Source organism: Octopus sinensis, linkage group LG12 (genome assembly GCF_006345805.1).
Source record: "Octopus sinensis linkage group LG12, ASM634580v1, whole genome shotgun sequence".
Taxonomy (NCBI): Eukaryota; Metazoa; Mollusca; class Cephalopoda; order Octopoda; family Octopodidae; genus Octopus; species Octopus sinensis.
Window position 1 is genome coordinate 49,489,757 of NC_043008.1, and position 17,563 is coordinate 49,507,319.

At 38.6% G+C, this 17,563-nt stretch overlaps 1 protein-coding gene across 5 annotated transcripts in view; it reads right to left on the reverse strand.

The window, feature by feature from the left end:
• LOC115218005 (alpha-methylacyl-CoA racemase) overlaps positions 1-17,563 on the reverse strand; it is a 28,358-nt gene that overhangs the window by 1,087 nt on the left and 9,708 nt on the right. Inside the window, exons 1-7 of one of the 5 annotated variants that reach the window (XM_036507933.1) lie at positions 15,355-15,372; positions 14,289-14,366; positions 11,535-11,645; positions 10,106-10,244; positions 8,695-8,838; positions 4,447-4,629; positions 1,948-2,115 (exon numbers count right to left, since the gene is read on the reverse strand). In XM_036507933.1, the coding sequence (XP_036363826.1) occupies positions 1,948-2,115; positions 4,447-4,629; positions 8,695-8,838; positions 10,106-10,244; positions 11,535-11,645; positions 14,289-14,366; positions 15,355-15,357 (826 nt within the window). In that variant the 5' untranslated portion in view covers positions 15,358-15,372. Of the gene's footprint in view, positions 1-1,947; positions 2,116-4,446; positions 4,630-8,694; positions 8,839-10,105; positions 10,245-11,534; positions 11,646-14,288; positions 14,488-15,354; positions 15,605-17,563 lie in introns of those variants that run through there. The other 4 variants (XM_036507935.1, XM_036507932.1, XM_029787749.2 and 1 more) reach the window with 4 other exon arrangements.

A 17,563-nucleotide genomic window follows, 5' to 3' on the forward strand; every position in this document is an offset into this window, starting at 1 on the left:
GCAAAAACATTGTATTAGGTTGATGTATAATTATTGCAGCTTTTTTCAATAAATTTTATTCAACAAAAACACCTTTAAGTGATTATTCTGGAGCATATTCACCATCTACTTCAATTACTGCTTGGCGTTTTGTTTGAAGTCTATTGTCAAAAAGCCTCAATAATTATGCACCAACCTAAATATATTCTTCTCTTTTATTCTTTTACTTGTTTCAGTCATTTGACTGCAGCCATGCTGGAGCACTGCCGTAAAAGGTTTGAATGAGTTGGAGGCTGCTTTGAGCGATTGTCTCCCTTGTGTAGTTGGCTGTCGAATGTGATGAGAAGAGAATGATTTTACAGGAGTGTTTCTGTAGTCTCTCTATTATAAACATTATCAAAAACATTAGTAGTGGCCATGGGCAGACTGACGAAGTGGGATCAGTGTGAAGTATTCTTAGTTCTTTGGAATCAATTCAGACTTAAGGAACCAAATAGATGAGTGAGCAACAAACAGAGGTTCGTGTCTATATTTCGAAATGTTGAAGTACATCTAACCTCGTTTGTCACAGATTTGGTTGAGAAGCAGTGATAAATGAAGCATCTTTGTAAATGGAATGAATGATAGATTCCCTGATACCAAACTTGCAGCCCACAGCAGCAAAGCTTCCATTGTTGAGTATTTTCTTGATTAGGATAACTTTTTACTGTAGAAAATATGCTTGTCTGCCTCATTCGTTAGAATTTGGTAAATTTATATTTTTTTCTGTTCATTGGTCCCATGTTGACGGGAATCATCTTCATTAGAAGTCTATTTTCCATGCTGGCATGGGTGGGACGGTTTGAGAGAAGCTGGCAAATTAGAGGACTGCACCCGGCTTCAGCTGTGTCTTTGCATGGTTTCTATGGCTGCATGCCCTTCCTAATGCCAACCACCACTTTACAGAGTTTACTGGATGCTTTTTATGTGGCACCAGCATGGGTGCTCACCATGTGACACTGGCACAAGTGCTTTATATGTGGAACCAGGATGGATACAAGTACTTAAATCTATAGAAAAAAATATGCACCTTTTGCAGTTAGTCATGAATAAAAGTGATGGTCATGGCTGGAGGTTGATTTTGTGGTTGAAGCAGAATTTTTGATGAATCATCAAAAGATGTTATCACAGTTCAATTTGTGATGAGTATAACATGGTTCACGGTTAAGTGTACCACGTTATCCCAGATTAATGATAAATGAGACAACTTATGGCTGAATATTCCTCAGCTAATTCTCTATTTTTACAACATGAATCATTTGTAATTACGAAATTCTAAAACAGCAAACTGATCAATAATAAAAGAGAGATCTTGTTATCTTTTACTTGTTTCAGTCATTTGACTGTGGCCTTGCTGGGGCACCGCCTTGAAGAATTTTTTTTTAGTTGAATGAATCAACCCTGGTACTTATATTTTTTCAAGCATGCTACTTATTCTATCAGTCTCTTCTGCTGAACTGCTAAGTTATGAGGATGTAAACACACCAACACCGGTTGTTAAGCAGAGGTGGAAACACACACACACTCAATGGACTTCTTTCAGTTTCTGTCAACCAAATCTACTCACAAGGCTTTCATTGGCATCAGGCTATAGCAGAAGACACTTGCCCAAGGTGCCACACAGAGATAGCTAGAATACTGCAATAAAAAGGCGGAGAACTGGAAGAAACGTTGGCACACCTGGCAAAATGCTAAGCAGTATTTCATCTGCTGCTATGTTCTGAGTTCAAATTGCACCGAGGTCGACTTAGCCTTTCATCCTTTCGGGGTCAATTAAATAAGTACCAGTTACGCACTGGGATCGATACAATCGACTTAATCCATTTGTCCCCTCTGTGATTAGCCCCTTATGGGCAGTAAAGAAATAAGAATACTGCAATAATTCCAAAGTGTGAAGAAAAGAAATGGTATTTGTGCCCCTAATCTTACCTTTAAGAAGATTGGAATAAAAAAGTGGTTCCAAAGCGCCAACTGCCATGTATTTGCCATCGGATGTCTCGTAAGTATCATAATACGCAGCACCACCATCCAAGAGATTTTCCCCTTTAGATTTGCCCCATACTAGGGGTAACTCTTGAGACTTCCATATCCAGCTCCCTGAAATTAGAAAAATCAATAATTTTCAAGGGGTTCAATTGAGTGAAGTGCCTAAATGTTACAGGCTTTATTGGACCTTTGGAAGTTCAGCCGCAACAGAATTTTACCATTTAGCATTTCAACCAGCCAGATCCAGCCTCTCACACCCACCCTACAATGTCATTCTAAATATAGACAATAACATCGTCGAAATTTCAAATCTATGAGATAATACAGGATTAATTCAAATTAATATGAATGAATTAAGCTTTACATTTGCCAAAGTAATTTGAACGCTAAAGAGATAAACCCCTGAACCAGAAAAGGCACTTTAATCCATTTAACCCTGAAGCATTTAAAGTGGCCACATCTGGCTCAAATAACCCACCTGCTTTATGTTCAAACTGGCCAGATCCTGCCTTTCACACCAACCTTACAACGTCTTTCTAAAATGAATTCATGTCATTGAAATCTCAAAGCTATGAGATAATGCATGGAAGATTACATTTGACAGAATAATCTGAATGCTAAAGGGTTAGAGGAACGGTATGAGTGTGTGTGGCGGGAACTTTACCATTCCCATCTCTACCACTCTTTCAACACCATGTTTAACCCTTTCATTACCAGCCTGGCTGAAACCGCCTCTGGCTCTGAGTACAAATGTCTTGTTTTCAAAAGTTCTGGATTAAAATCTTCCACTAAACCTTAGTCACAATTTATGTTCTTAACACTAGCATAATGATAACTAAGTGATTTTACTAAATTCTTTGTTATATACAAGATTAAATGAAAGAAACACAGAGCATCTCAACAGAAATACAGTAACGAAAGGGTTAAAGACAGTCAGTCAAATGTGTCTTTAATTTGCACAAGATTTGGTTGCTATTTCTAACAAGCCAATCTGCAAATTAACCCTTTCATTACCAGCCTGGCTGAAACCAGCTCTGGCTCTGAGTACAAATGTCTTGTTTACATAAGTTTTGAATTAAAATCTTCCACCAAACCTTACTCACAAATTATGTTCCTAATACTAGCTGAATAATAATAACTAAGTGATTTTACTAAATTCTTTGTTATATACAAGATTAAATGAAAGAAACACAGAGCATCTCAACAGAAATACAGTAATGAAAGGGTTAATAGTAATCAGAGTTGTATGAACCCTGTGCCCGTCCCCTGTATCACGTGGCACACACGACATCCATCCATGCATCCTCTACAAAACACAGTCCCAATTATTCTTTTTCATCCAGCAGAATAACTTGGCACTTATGAAAGGAAAGGTTTATGTTATTCAGAACGTATGAAAGAAGCATTTATGAAAATGCTTTGGACAGGTAAAGGGTCGAAATTGAAACATTAAATGAACCCCTAGAAAATTCAGATTTAAATTTGCCATACTTTGTACGTGTGTATAGTTGTGACGAAGATATACTTGAGAGAGAATTATAGAATTATCTAAGTACCTCCTCTGCTCCACTAGAAGAACAAAGAGCAGTGATTCAAGTTTTCTGGCCAAAAGGTGTGTCAGGGGCTGAAATCCATCAGAGGCTTTTAGCACAATATGGGGACTTTTAGGACTACTGAGTAGAAGTGTGTGTGAGTGGGTCAAGAAGTTTATAAGTGGCTGGACGAGCATGACACACGAAGAGGGAGTAGGACGCCTGTCATCTTCCACTACTGACAAGAAGATTCAGCAAGCCCAAGAGACGGTAATGGTGAACCGGTTTATCATTAACATCTCTCAGATTACTGTTCTTTGTTCTTCTTTTGTGCACATTGCTAGTGGAGGGGGCCATGCTTACACTGTGAAGCCAGAAAAAGAAAAAAAATGGTGTGATCAGACTCGAACTTCAATCATATGACCCCAATAGTACCAACTATAAACACGGATGCGTAGAGGGTAGCGTGACAATAATGAAGATATGTAAAACTCTGCTTGCAAAGACCTGTTGAGGCAAGCGAAATCGAAATCGATCAAAAATCAATGGAAATTGTAGTTGTGATACCAGTGCCGGTGGCACATAAAAAGCACCAACCGATCGTGGCCGTTGCCAGCCTCACCAGGCACGTAAAAAGCACCCACTACACTCACGGAGTGGTTGGCGTTAGGAAGGGCATCCAGCTGTAGAAACACTGCCAGATCAGACTGGTGCAGCTTCCTGGCTTCCCAGACCCCGGTCGAACCGTCCAACCCATGCTAGCATGGAAAATGGACGTTAAACGATGATGATGATGATGATGTTATAGTGAAAGTGCAGATAATTTTTGACTTCCCCTCATATATACATATTCTATAAAGTAAGCCTTTGTACACCAACTAATTTGGTGAAATAAACAAGGTACACTTACCAAGGTATGCTGCCCCTGCAGTCATATTATTATCAACCACTTGACCATGACCAGTTTGGGAACGGTAACGAAGAGCAAGCAGAATTCCTATTAAACTCAGCAGACTGCCACCAGCAAAGTCACCCAAGAGATTAATAGGTGCATGTGGTCGTTCATTTGCACGGCCCAGTGTTGATAATAAACCTGAAAAATCAACAGAAATCTGAAAATAATGAATTTTATGATGAAATGATATTTTTTATTCTCTTTTTAATATTTCAAAATAATGAACCAGTCTAGGATGACCATAATTCCCTTAAAAAACTCGTAGAAATTATTGTCGGTTACATTGAGGCTAATACTTGACTTTCCCTTTATTCTTAAAAATTAAAATGGAGACAAAATTTTAAATAATAATTTCAAATTTTGGCACAAGGCCGGCAATTTCGGAGGAGGGGGGCAGGGGGCTAGTTGATTACATCAACTTCAGTGTTCAACTCGTACTTATTTTATCAACCCCAAAACACAGATAAAAAGCAAAAGTCAGCTTTAACAGAATTTGAACTCAGACCACGAAGACAGATGAAATGGCTCACCACCGTAACAAAATATCAAACATTAAAAGGAAGAACTATTGATACCATTTATGTGTTGGGGGGTAAGTTTTCAATACAGAACAGCATTATGCTGTGCTCTGGGTAAGACTCAGTTTCACGGACAACAAACTTTTTATGTTGTATTTTAGACATGGCTGAATTGTTTTATATCACACCAACTGATTGTGGCCATTTGCCAGCCTCCCCTGGCACCTGTGCTAGTGGCACGTAAAAAACACCCACTACACTCACAGATTGGTTGGCGTTAGGAAGGGCATCCAGCTGTAGAAACACTGCCAAGTCAGACTAGAGCCTGGTGCAGCCTCCATGGGTTACCAGACACCGGTCGAACCATCCAACCCATGCTAGCATGGAAAATGGATAGATGATGATGATGATGATATAAGGTACCATTTACTTCACAAGAGAGCAGAAGGAAAACAATCTCTTGAGCAAGGCACTAAAAAATGGTGAAATGGCCAAGAGGTTGGAACATAGGTCAAAATAGTTTGTAATGTTTGTCTTTGATCTCTGGATTCTAGGCTCATTTCTTTGCCAAGGCCAACTTTATCTTCCATCTTTCGTGGCCCATAAAATAAAGTACCAACCCAGAACAAAGGATTCAATGAATTGTTAGGTCGAAGACAAGACAAGATACCCTGTGGTAGTTATTCCAACCCTGTGTCCTGAGTTCTGGGGAGATAAAACTTGTTGTGTAGTTCAACTCCCCACCCCATCCCACCTAATCCTTGGTTGTCCTTATTGAAGTTCCCTGTGCTGCAAATACTCAGACCAAGTCTTTGATGTGGGGCTAACCTCTGCTCTTTTGACACCATCAGTTTCAGAAACCCTTAAAAAAAATTGTGGGGGGTGAATAGCTAGACTATGGGTGTAACGTTTCCTTCCTCAACTAAATGAAAAAAACCCACCTGTTACAATTATTGGGAGCAAAGCAAGAGAGAGAGAGAGAAAGAGGAGGTGGGATAGCACAGTGTTCAATGGTGTAATAAGGGTTTTGACTGCTTCTCCCCACCCAACTCCTTAAATGTAACATACCTTCCACTACAGCAAACGTGCATATAAAGTGGCTGCCCCCACCATACGGCACCACTGATAGTCTTATGACCTCAAATTATTTCAATACATCCCCTTATATGAGAATAAAAGATGATAGAAAGTTGAAGAATGAACTAAAAAGGGTCAGACTGCAAATTCAATTTCAAACACTGCCACAACAGACAGTTGGAGCCTGGCCAGCTCTGGTCAAACTGTCCAACCTATGCCAGCATGGAAAACAAACGCTAAATGACGATGACGAAGATAAGGCTATTACTCATAGGCATAGACTGCAACCAACGGAACTGAAAAATATCCACAATGCCCTTCACTTTCTGAAAAGCATCCTGCTATAAGATATTTTGCATCAGTAATTCTTTGAAATATCCTAATAATTGGAAGCGCCAAATAGCCAACCATTCATTGGGGACTTTCCTCACCTTTTAAACAATTGTATAATTCCAGACAATCACATCCATCCATAGATGATTAATATTTCAGTGGAAGGAATATCCAGCTCTTTTTATTTAATGGAAATGGTTAACAGGTGTTTCTTTAGAAAATTACTATTTCTAAATCTCACAACGAGAGATATTCAGCAATAGTACTTTGGAGCAAAGATTGTTTGCCAACATAACATGGCAGTCCTGGTTTAAGATGAATGTTGCTGTAATTTAGCCCCAGGAGACATTGTCTCCAGCTGGCTATACGACACAATCTGTGTCCTTATATTTTCAAACAAGGGAATCTAGCACCCCTCCCCCCACTCAGCTCAAAACAATATCTGTGTATCGCGGTTTCTGGGTTATTTCCCTTCATCAGCACAGATTAATCGTTTGGCTGGCGTTTCTTTCTTATCTATGACAAAATTAAGTTGACGATGGGTTCTTACCATATTTATCCATGTATAACATGCACTCATGTATAACCCTTTGGCATTTAAACCAGTCATGTCCAGCCAAAATATTCTACCACCTGTTTTATCTCCAAACTGGTCATCTCTGGCCTTTCACACCTACCCTACAATGTCATTTTAGAAAGAAACAATCACATCATCAAAATCTCAAAGCTATCAAATAATGCAGGATTAATTTAAAATGAAGTGGAAACATAAGCATTATGTTTGAAATTGCAATCCAAATACCAAAGGGATAAGGTGCACCCCTATTTTGGGAGCAGTTGAAATGCGAGAAAAAGAAAATGTCTCATCTACAATACATGCTGACATTTCTACAGAGTATCCAGGAAGAAAAGTGATGTAATTAAAAAAAAAATGCTGGAATTGATTCATTCAACTGAAAAATTCTTCAAAGCTGTGCCCCAGCATGGCCACAGTCTAATGTCTGAAACAAGTAAAAGACATAGAAATTAAAGAATGAATCCAGCAACAATGGGTTAAGTAAATACTTCAAAACTGGCGAATCATGCAGCATTGCTTTTTTTCTTCTTTTTACTTGGTTTTCAAAATATTCTTTGGATTTCTAAGTTTTGAACATCAGAAAATATACATTATTTACATTTGATGGATATTTGTCCTCATCTTGTTTGTTGTAAATACGTTTCGGCTGATATACCCTCCAGCCTTCATCAGGTGTCTTGGGCAAATTTCGAACCTGGGTTCTCATTCCTAAGGAATTTTTCGATGCTATTATTATTTAGGTCACTGCTTGGAATCAAACTCGAAATCTTGGGGTTAGTAGCCCACGCTCTTAATCACTACGCCATATGCTACTAACATCAAGATTCCGAGTTCAATTCCAAGCAGTGACCTGAATAATAATAATAATGCCCTGATGCAGTACCAGGCAGTGGCTCTCGTGGCTTCTGATCTTAACTGGTTGGAAAGTGTTATCATGTACATTGTTTTGTCTTGGTATAAAAGATGGGCTACAGCAAATATTCTGCTCAATACCAGATATGCTTGTCAGTTGTTTGACCTTAACCTGTTGAGCATGTCCCTTAGTGGCTGACAATATGTGCATCTCTGATCATGAGCAGAAGTAGTGGGGGAGCATCATAGCCATGTGTTGAGAGGGATTCTTTGGGGTTTGAATAATTCACCTTTGGAAACATGGGTGGTTTGTTCAACATCCTTAAACAATCCTTATTTAGGGACCTTTTGAGCTGGATGGGCTACTTGACCAGAAGAAAATTCTAACTGGGTCTCACCTGCAAGGTCATGTGTTGTTTATCTTGATATGAGATCACCATGTTGCACACATATAGTTGTGATGCATGTGCCTGGTGTACCTTTATCAGACGGGTAGTCATGATGGGTATACTGGGCTTCGTATATTTTACCCCAGTGTCACTTTGATGGCATGCGCTGCTCTCTCACTCAATAATAATAATAACAACAATAACATCAAAAAATACTTTAGGAATGAGAACCCAGGTTCGAAATTTCCCCAAGACACCTGACGAAGGCCGGAGGGTATATAAACCGAAACATGTTAACAACAAACAAGATGAGGACAAATATCCGTCAAATGTAAATAATGTACATATTTCCTCATCTCTTAAATATAGAACTGTATCAGAAAATATGTTTGTTCTTAATCACACACAGAGTTACTTACATAAAATCATTAAAAAGCAAGAATAAAGCCATTCTTACCAGATATGGCAAGAAAATTGATGTCATGTCCAACTCTTTTTGCCAAAGATCCATTCTGTCCAAAGCCAGAAAGTCTGGTATAAATCAATCTTGGATTAACAGACAATAAACTTTCAGGTCCTAAACCATATTTTTCCATGACTCCTAGAAAATGAAATAGCAATATGAATAAGGAACAAGAACGAGGGACAATGCTTAAGTACACATACTAAGTAGGACAATGCTAAGTACACATACAGTAGGATTTCACATACATAATTTTTTGAACATCATTGGAGAAGATTACATCTAATAAGGGAGATAACTCCATATTTTCGGAAAATAAATGTTGATGTCTTTAAAAAAGCAATTGACGAAAGTAACAGACATGCTTCAGTCTTGTTGGGTCTTATCAGTTACGGATATTCTATGCAGTTTGCAGACTTAAAGGAGTGATCAGCATAGAAAGAAATAAAGAGACTATAGGAAGAGGGGTAGCTATAGGGTAAAAATTTTTACTTCCCAATCACATATGTCTGGGTTCAGTCCCACTGCATGCACTTTGGACAAGTGTCTTCTACTGTGGCATTAGGCCAAAAAATTCACTTGGGTATATTCTTGAGAGTAAAAATTCAAAGACATCATAATTAGGTATAAATATATCATTTGTGTGTGTGTGTGTGTGTGTATGTATGTATATGCTTGTGTGTGTGTGTGTATGTATGTATGTATATGCTTGTGTGTGTGTGTGTATGTATGTATGTATATGCTTGTGTGTGTGTTTGTATGTATGTATGTATATATGCTTGTGTGTGTGTGTATATGCTTGTGTGTGTGTGTGTATATGCTTGTGTGTGTGTGTGTGTGTATATGCTTGTGTGTGTGTGTGTATGTATGTTATGCTTGTGTGTGTGTGGTGTATGTATGTATGTATATGCTTGTGTTGTGTGTGTGTGTGTATGTATGCTTGTGTGTGTGTGTATGTATGTATATGCTTGTGTGTGTGTGTGTGTGTATGTATAATGCTTGTGTGTGTGTATGTAGTATGTATATGCTTGTGTTGTGTGTGTGTGTGTGGTATGTATATGCTTGTGTGTGTGTGGTGTGTGTGTGTGTGTGTATGTATATGCTTGTGTGTGTGTGTGTGTGTGTGTGTGTATGTATATGCTTGTGTGTGTGTGTGTGTATGTATGTATATGTGTGTGTGTCTGTGTTTGTCCTCCCACCATCTCTTGACAACCGATGTTGGTATGTTTACATCCCTGTAACTTCTTAGCAGTTCAGCAAAAGGCACCGATAGAATAAGCACTAAACTTACAAAGAATAAGTCCTGGGGTCGATTTATTCGACTAAAGGCAGTGCTCCAGCATGGCAGCATGGTCAAATGCCTGAAACGAATAAAAAACAAATAAAAGAATAAGAGAAACTCTACCTGTTCGGAAAGGTTCAATGAGGACATCAGACGTCTCACACAATCTTTTGATTATCTGCGTTCCACTGGGCTTCTTCATATCAACACATATTGATTCTTTGCCACGGCCCAACGTATCAATTGAATACTGAGGTTGAGGCTGCAACAGATGAGGGAAATCAATCAGAAATACAGAAGCATCTTATATTTCTTGCATCAGTTGCACTCATTGACCTCTAGCCATACAGGAGCATCTCCCTCAATGGATGGAAGTTGGTTTTAATGGTCCCAGATCTTAGTCCAGTGAAGTCGCATAGCCTAAGGATGAGAGGGTTGCACTCACCATCACAAGGTTGTGGTTTCGATTCCTGAACTGGGCAGTGCATTGAGTTCTTGAGCAAAACACTTCATTTTATGTTGCTCCAAGTCCACTCAGCCGTAAATGAATAACACTTGACCACCTGGCATCCTCTTCGAGGAGGATGCTGCGATCTTGGTCACATGGTAACCAGTTAACTGGCCTCATATCAGGTAGCTGGCCCTGTGAGTTCCAGAACTCAGGACAGTAATGTTCAAAAGTTGATGATGATGATGATGATGATGATGATGGACTCAGTCTGACGTTGATAATATGTTTATCATATTGTGCATAAATTGCATATATTTGTACATCTGTCTCTTTATCATACACCAGCCCTTGTCAATAAAAACTGACAATAAATTACTACTTCTACCACTACTACTATTATTATTGTTGTTGCCTTACTGGCACCTGTGCTGGTGGCATGTGTAAAAAGATTTGAGCGAGGTCATTGCCAGTACCAAGTGACTGGCCCCCATGCCATGGCATGTAAAAGGACACCATTCAAGCGTGATCGTTACCAACGTCGCCTTACTGGCACCTGTGCCATGTGTAAAAAGATTCAAGCGAGATCATTGCCAGTATTGCCTGTCTGGCCTCCGTACCAGTGGCACATAAAAAGCACCCACTATACTCTCGGAGTGGTTGGCATTAGGAAGGGCATCCAGCTGTAGAAACACTGCCAAATCAAGATTGGAGCCTGGTGCAGCCATCTGGTTCGCCAGTCCTCAGTCAAAATCGTCCAACCCATGCAAGCATGGAAAACGGACGTTAAACGATGATGATGTCAGTAGTCATATTTTTATCTCGTGCTTTCACTGCATTACCGAGCGCATTACCAAATGACTGAAACAAGTAAAAGAGAGAGAGAGAATGGTGTTCTAGTTCTCTGTATTATGAGTTCAAACGCCTCCAGGATCAACATTGACTTTCCTCTCAGGCAAGGATTGAGTTCACTTCGATTGGTGAGTGTCCCCTTCCTCACCCCACCCCCATGTTTTCCAAAATGGATGCAAAGACAATTAAAAGTGTACAAAAAAAAAAGTTAATAAATAAAATAAACAAAAACTAGGAAATAAATTTACTCACACGGTCTATTCTAATCACTCTGGCTCCAAAATCTGCCATAATCATTCCACAGAATGGTGCTGGTGCCAGGCCAGCAAACTCCAAAACTGTCAATCCTTTCAGAGCCATTTTCTGAAAGTGAAAAAATATTCAATAAGATCCAGAAGTAATTAATTTTGGAGCATTGGCTATGTCCACTCTGTAAGGTGGTTGGTGTTGGGAAGGGCCTTCTTTAGAATATTGAAGCAGTTAAAACAGAAATCATATGAGGAAAATACATTTCTTGTTATTTGGTTCTTGATAAGCTTTGGCTAATCAAGCAACAGTTTGAACAAGCATCGGTGCTTATCACAGACAGCCATATCATTGCTTCCTGTACTATTGAAGATAGTAGTAGGATTCTATCATCATCATCATCATTCAATGCAGCAGTTCTCAACCAAGGTCCACATGACCCGGTGGTGGGGAGGCGTTCCATATTAGATCTTGATCTTAAAGCTTATGAGCAATAAATTGCTCATACCTCGACAAAACACAAAATACTTTAACAATTTTTTAATACAATTCCTGATAACATTTACTTGTAAAAATGTAATAAAATAAATAATAATGAAATTATTGTATACAGTGCTCAGGTGCACCACAACTTGTCAGTCAGTGCGTATAAAGCATATGCAGTAATGTACAAATGTCTGGGAAGCGAACAGTGTATGAGTCAGATACATGCTTGCGTGTGTATGGAGGGCAGAAAATCAGGAAGCATGGAAGTTTTGAAGGATGCAGTGCTCCGACAACTAACAACTGAGGCCGGCAGTTTGTTCCATGCTTCAGCAACTCTTAGCATGAAAAAATGTTTCCGAAAGTCATGGGAGCTGTGCTGTTTTCTGATTTAGTAAACATGTCCACGGGTGTTAGACAAGTGGAGTTTGAAAAGGTGCTGGAGCACCGCCTTTAGTCGAGCATATCGACCCCAGGACTTATTTTTTGTAAGCCTAGTCCTTATTCTATTCTTCTCTTTTGCCGAAGCGCTAAGTTATGGGGACATAAACACACCAACATCGATTGTCAAGTGATGTTGGGGGCACAAACCATACACACACACACATATATATACGACGGGCTTCTTTCAGTTTCCGTCTACCAAATCCACTCACAAGACATTGGTCGGCCCGAGCCTATTTTAGAAGACACTTGCCCAGGGTGCCATGCAGTGGGACTGAACCCGGAACCATCTGGTTGGTAAGCAAGCTACTTACCACACAGCCACTCCTATATATACATGTGTGTGTGTGTATATGTATGTATGTATGTGTATATATATATATACGTGCCAGTGGCATGTAAAAGGCACCATCCGATCATGGCCATTTGCCAGCCTCGTCTGGCACGTAAAAAGCACCCACTACACTCATGGAGTGGTTGGCGTTAGGAAGGGCATCCAGCCGTAGAAACATTGCTAGATCAGACTGGGTCTGGTGCAGCCTTCTGGCTTCCCAGACCCCAGTTGCACCGTCCAACCACGCCAGCATGGAAAGCGGATGCTAAACGATGATGATATACACACACACACACAAACAACATACATATCTATATATATAAAACTCAACTTGTGTGTCTGTGTGTGTATCTGTGTAACTTCCTGGCACATCTCCTCCTAGCCAACAAATTGTAGAACCACCAAAAATGGGTCACTTAAAGTTTAGGCGAATGAAAATTGAACTGCGCTATTTCTGTTCCGAAATTCATCTCGCAAGTGAAACATCGATGTGTTTGTTTAGGCCTTATCCCATGCATTGAATAGGGAACTTTACTCAGTCAGCTGTTTGACGTGAACTGTGTTCACCACGCGTAAATTGCATGAAAAATAAAAAAATCAAGATATAAAAACGAATCACTGTAAACATTGTAGAAATTCGGCAAAGAAATGAATTTTCGGGACGTAGCCTGGAGGGTTTTTTCGTATTAATCGTTTGAACTTTGTGAACGGATACAAATTGTTTTCATAACATTTTTAACGCTTTGAATTAAATGTGACCATTTTGCGTTGAGTCTGCAGTTTGAATCACTTTAACCAAATTTTAGTAGGCCGAATTTTTGATCATCATGATACATCGTCAGCGACTCCCCGAAACTCTCCTCTGAAATCCACGTTGTGCTGGGCAATACTGCTAGTATACATATATATATGAAATTGTACATATATATATGTATATGTACATACATATATGTATATATACACATATATATATATATATATGTATATATACACATATATATGTATATGTACATACATATATGTATATATACACATATATATATATATATATGTATATATACACATATATGTATATATATATGTATATATACACATATATGTATATATACACATATATGTATATATACACATATATGTATATATACACATATATGTATATACACACATATATATATATATATGTATATATACACATATATGTATATATATATGTATATACACATATATGTATATATATATGTATATATACACATATATGTATATATACACATATATGTATATATACACACATATCAATATATATGTATACATATATAAATATATATGTACACATATATGTATATATACACATATATAAATATATATGTACACATACACACACACACACATATATATACATACATACACACAAACACACATACATATATATATATATAAATACACAAATATATGCAATACAAGTAATGCAAAATGAAGAAAAAATATAACTGCTTTCTTACTTCCACAATCTGGATTTCTTCACAAAATGAAAGACAAAAAGAACTTTGAACGAGTACCTTCTTGGTATCAGTGCTGACCTGATTATATAAACAGCAAAAGATAACAGAAACAGACTGATATGCAACAAATTGGTCTTGAAGTCTATTGAAAAGCATAATATTTCATTGTCAAGCTTACAACTGTTAACATCACCATCATCATTTAATGTCCGCTTTCCATGCTGGCATGGGTTGGACAATTTGACTTAGGGCTGGTGAGCCAGAAGTCTGCACCAGTCTCCAATCTGATCTGCAAAGTTTCTACAGCTGGATGCCCTTCCTAACGCCAACCACTCCGAGAGCGTAGTTGGTGCTTTTATGTACCACTGGAACGAGGGCCAGTCAGGCGGTACTGGCATTGGCTATGCTCAAATAGAGCTTTTTATGTGCTATCTGCACAGGAGCCAGTCTGGCGGCACTGGCAATGACCACACTAGAATAGTTCTTTTGTACGTGCCACTGGCACAGGAGCCAGTCAGCGGCCCTGGCAACAATCACGCTCGAATCATGCTTCTAATGTTCCACTGACACTGGTGCCTATCAAGTGGTACTGTCATTAGCCACGACAGCAATTTCACTTACCTCAACAGGTCTTCGCAAGCATAGTTTATTGTCCAATGATTGAAGGGTAATCTTAAATGGGCTGGTTATACAGCACTGGCATAGGCAATTGTTATGGTCTCGACTTGCCGGGTCCTCGCAAGCACAGCATATCTCCAAAGGTCTCGGTCACTTGTCAGAGCCTTGGTGAGGCCCAATGTTTAAAGGTTGTGCTTCACCACCTCATCCCAGGTTTTCCTGGGTCTACCTCTTCCACAGGTTCCCTCAACTGCTAGGGTGTGACACTTTTTCACACATCTGTCCTCATTCATTCGCAACACACAACTGTACCAGTGCAGCCGTCTCTCTTGCACACCACATCTGATGCTTCTTAAATCCAACTTTTCTCTCAGGGTGCTTACACTCTGTTGTGTATGCACGCTGACATTACACATCCAGAAGAGATTCAAATAGTCAATTAACTGACCATAATTCTTAATTGGAAAGAGATTATCAGAATTTCAAAAATTGTACAACATTAAATTTCAGCCGAAAGATGGCTTAATTATTCATCATGCAATCTCTTTCCAAATGAATACAACAATTCCCTATATTTTTGTGTGCATGAAGATTTAGCGTTTGTCGTGAGTTCGTATTCTGTGCTATGCTTGCTTCTACGATCTCCAAAGCTTGATATTTTCAGTTTATTTTGCATTTGAGTGATTCCATGGATCCTGGCCTTGACTCTAATAGTGATCATGGTGACAAGAGTGATGTTTCAGACGTGTATATGCTGTCAGAGGGTGACTTTTCGGTGAACTTTGAGCACATTGAAAGCAGCAATGATGGAGGTGAATTATGTGAACATGACAATGAGGACAGTAGTAGCGATGAAGGTGAAGGGCAAGGTGTCGGTCCCTGGTTGAGGATTGTTGATCAACCTTCAGAGGACAAAGCAGCCACTATGACATACTGGTATCATGACTACATATTCAGCAATTACAATTTATATGTTCATCATCCTGCTTTTGGCAACTATACAGACATTTCAAAGATGTATTTGTATAAACAAAGATGATTTCTCTCCTTAGTTTGAAGACAACCTCATTGGCCATAAAACACAAAAGCTCTCTTGTAACAATATACAAAATAGAATCTAATTTATATCCAGTTGACCTGTAAACAAATTCCTATCTTAACGAAACACAGGAAACTGAGGACAATATAAAGCGACTACTAAGTTCTACCTTTAGCATAAAATGTTATACTATTTGGAAGGGACCATCAGAATTCGGAAGATTATGAATCATTCTGGTTCAGCCGAAAAAAATCATCATAAAATCTCCATCCAAAAACCAGTGAAATACTTATGTCATCAGTTCTGTTCCAAACATGCTCAATTCACTTATATAACAATATTATTGATTTTCAAAAAAGAAAACAACAAAAAAACTGCAATTTATTGAACACAAGAGAAGAACCATATGATAGGATTACATAGCTGCAAATCACAAGTAGTAAGAGTGTTATAGAAACTATCTGCAAAATAAATAATACAAAAATATATGAAGTCACAAGATCTAAGACTAGACACCATATTAAACCCTGCTCTGTGTATAAGTAGTATATCTTAACTAGTGAAAGAAAATGACTTAGGCCTCCCTGCTGTTACTAGTTACAAGTATCTAAGTTGTGACGAAATATAAAAACCGATTCTTTGAAACTGATTTAAGCAAAGCGAGCCAAGAACACCCACCCGTTTTATTGAAATAAAAAGAACAAAAATTCAGATTCAAATAGTCAATTAACTTACCATAATTCTTAATTGGAAAGAGATTATCAGAATTTCAAAAATTGTACAACATTAAATTTCAGCCGAAAGATGGCTTAATTATTCATCATGCAATCTCTTTCCAAATGAATACAACAATTCCCTATATTTTTGTGTGCATGAAGATTTAGCGTTTGTCGTGAGTTCGTATTCTGTGCTATGCTTGCTTCTACGATCTCCAAAGCTTGATATTTTCAGTTTATTTTGCATTTGAGTGATTCCATGGATCCTGGCCATGACTCTAATAGTGATTATGGTGACAAGAGCGATGTTTCAGGCGTGTATATGCTGTCAGAGTGTGACTTTTCGGTAAACTTTGAGCACATTGAAAGCAGCAATGAAGGGGAAGGGCAAGGTGTTGTAACAAAAACACAGCAAAAACCTTGAACAATTGGGAAAAAAAAATCTTTCGTCAGGGTCATAATTCTATGAAAGACAATTATATGAGAAGCAGTACAAAAAGTTTTTCACTATAAGATGTACCCAGTGTAAGCTATGGACACATAAGAGGTGCAGCAATATCAAAGGAAGGCTAACTGGGAAGACAGTTTTGTATGTGGCAAATGCTCAGATGCTATGAACACTGAAAATGTGCAGAGAACAGCTTCTGTCACATTCCAGGGAGAAAAAACTACAAGTAGTTGATAGCTTCCGTTACCTAGGGGACCAAGTCACCAGCAGAGGTACGATCTCTCTGGACTTTGCTCAGGCTATTCTTACCCCTAGTAGTTTTTTCTCCCTGGAATGTGACAGAAGCTGTTCTCTGCACATTTTCAGTGTTTATAGCATCTGAGCATTTGCCACATACAAAACTGTCTTCCCAGTTAGCCTTCCTTTGATATTGCTGCACCTCTTATGTGTCCAT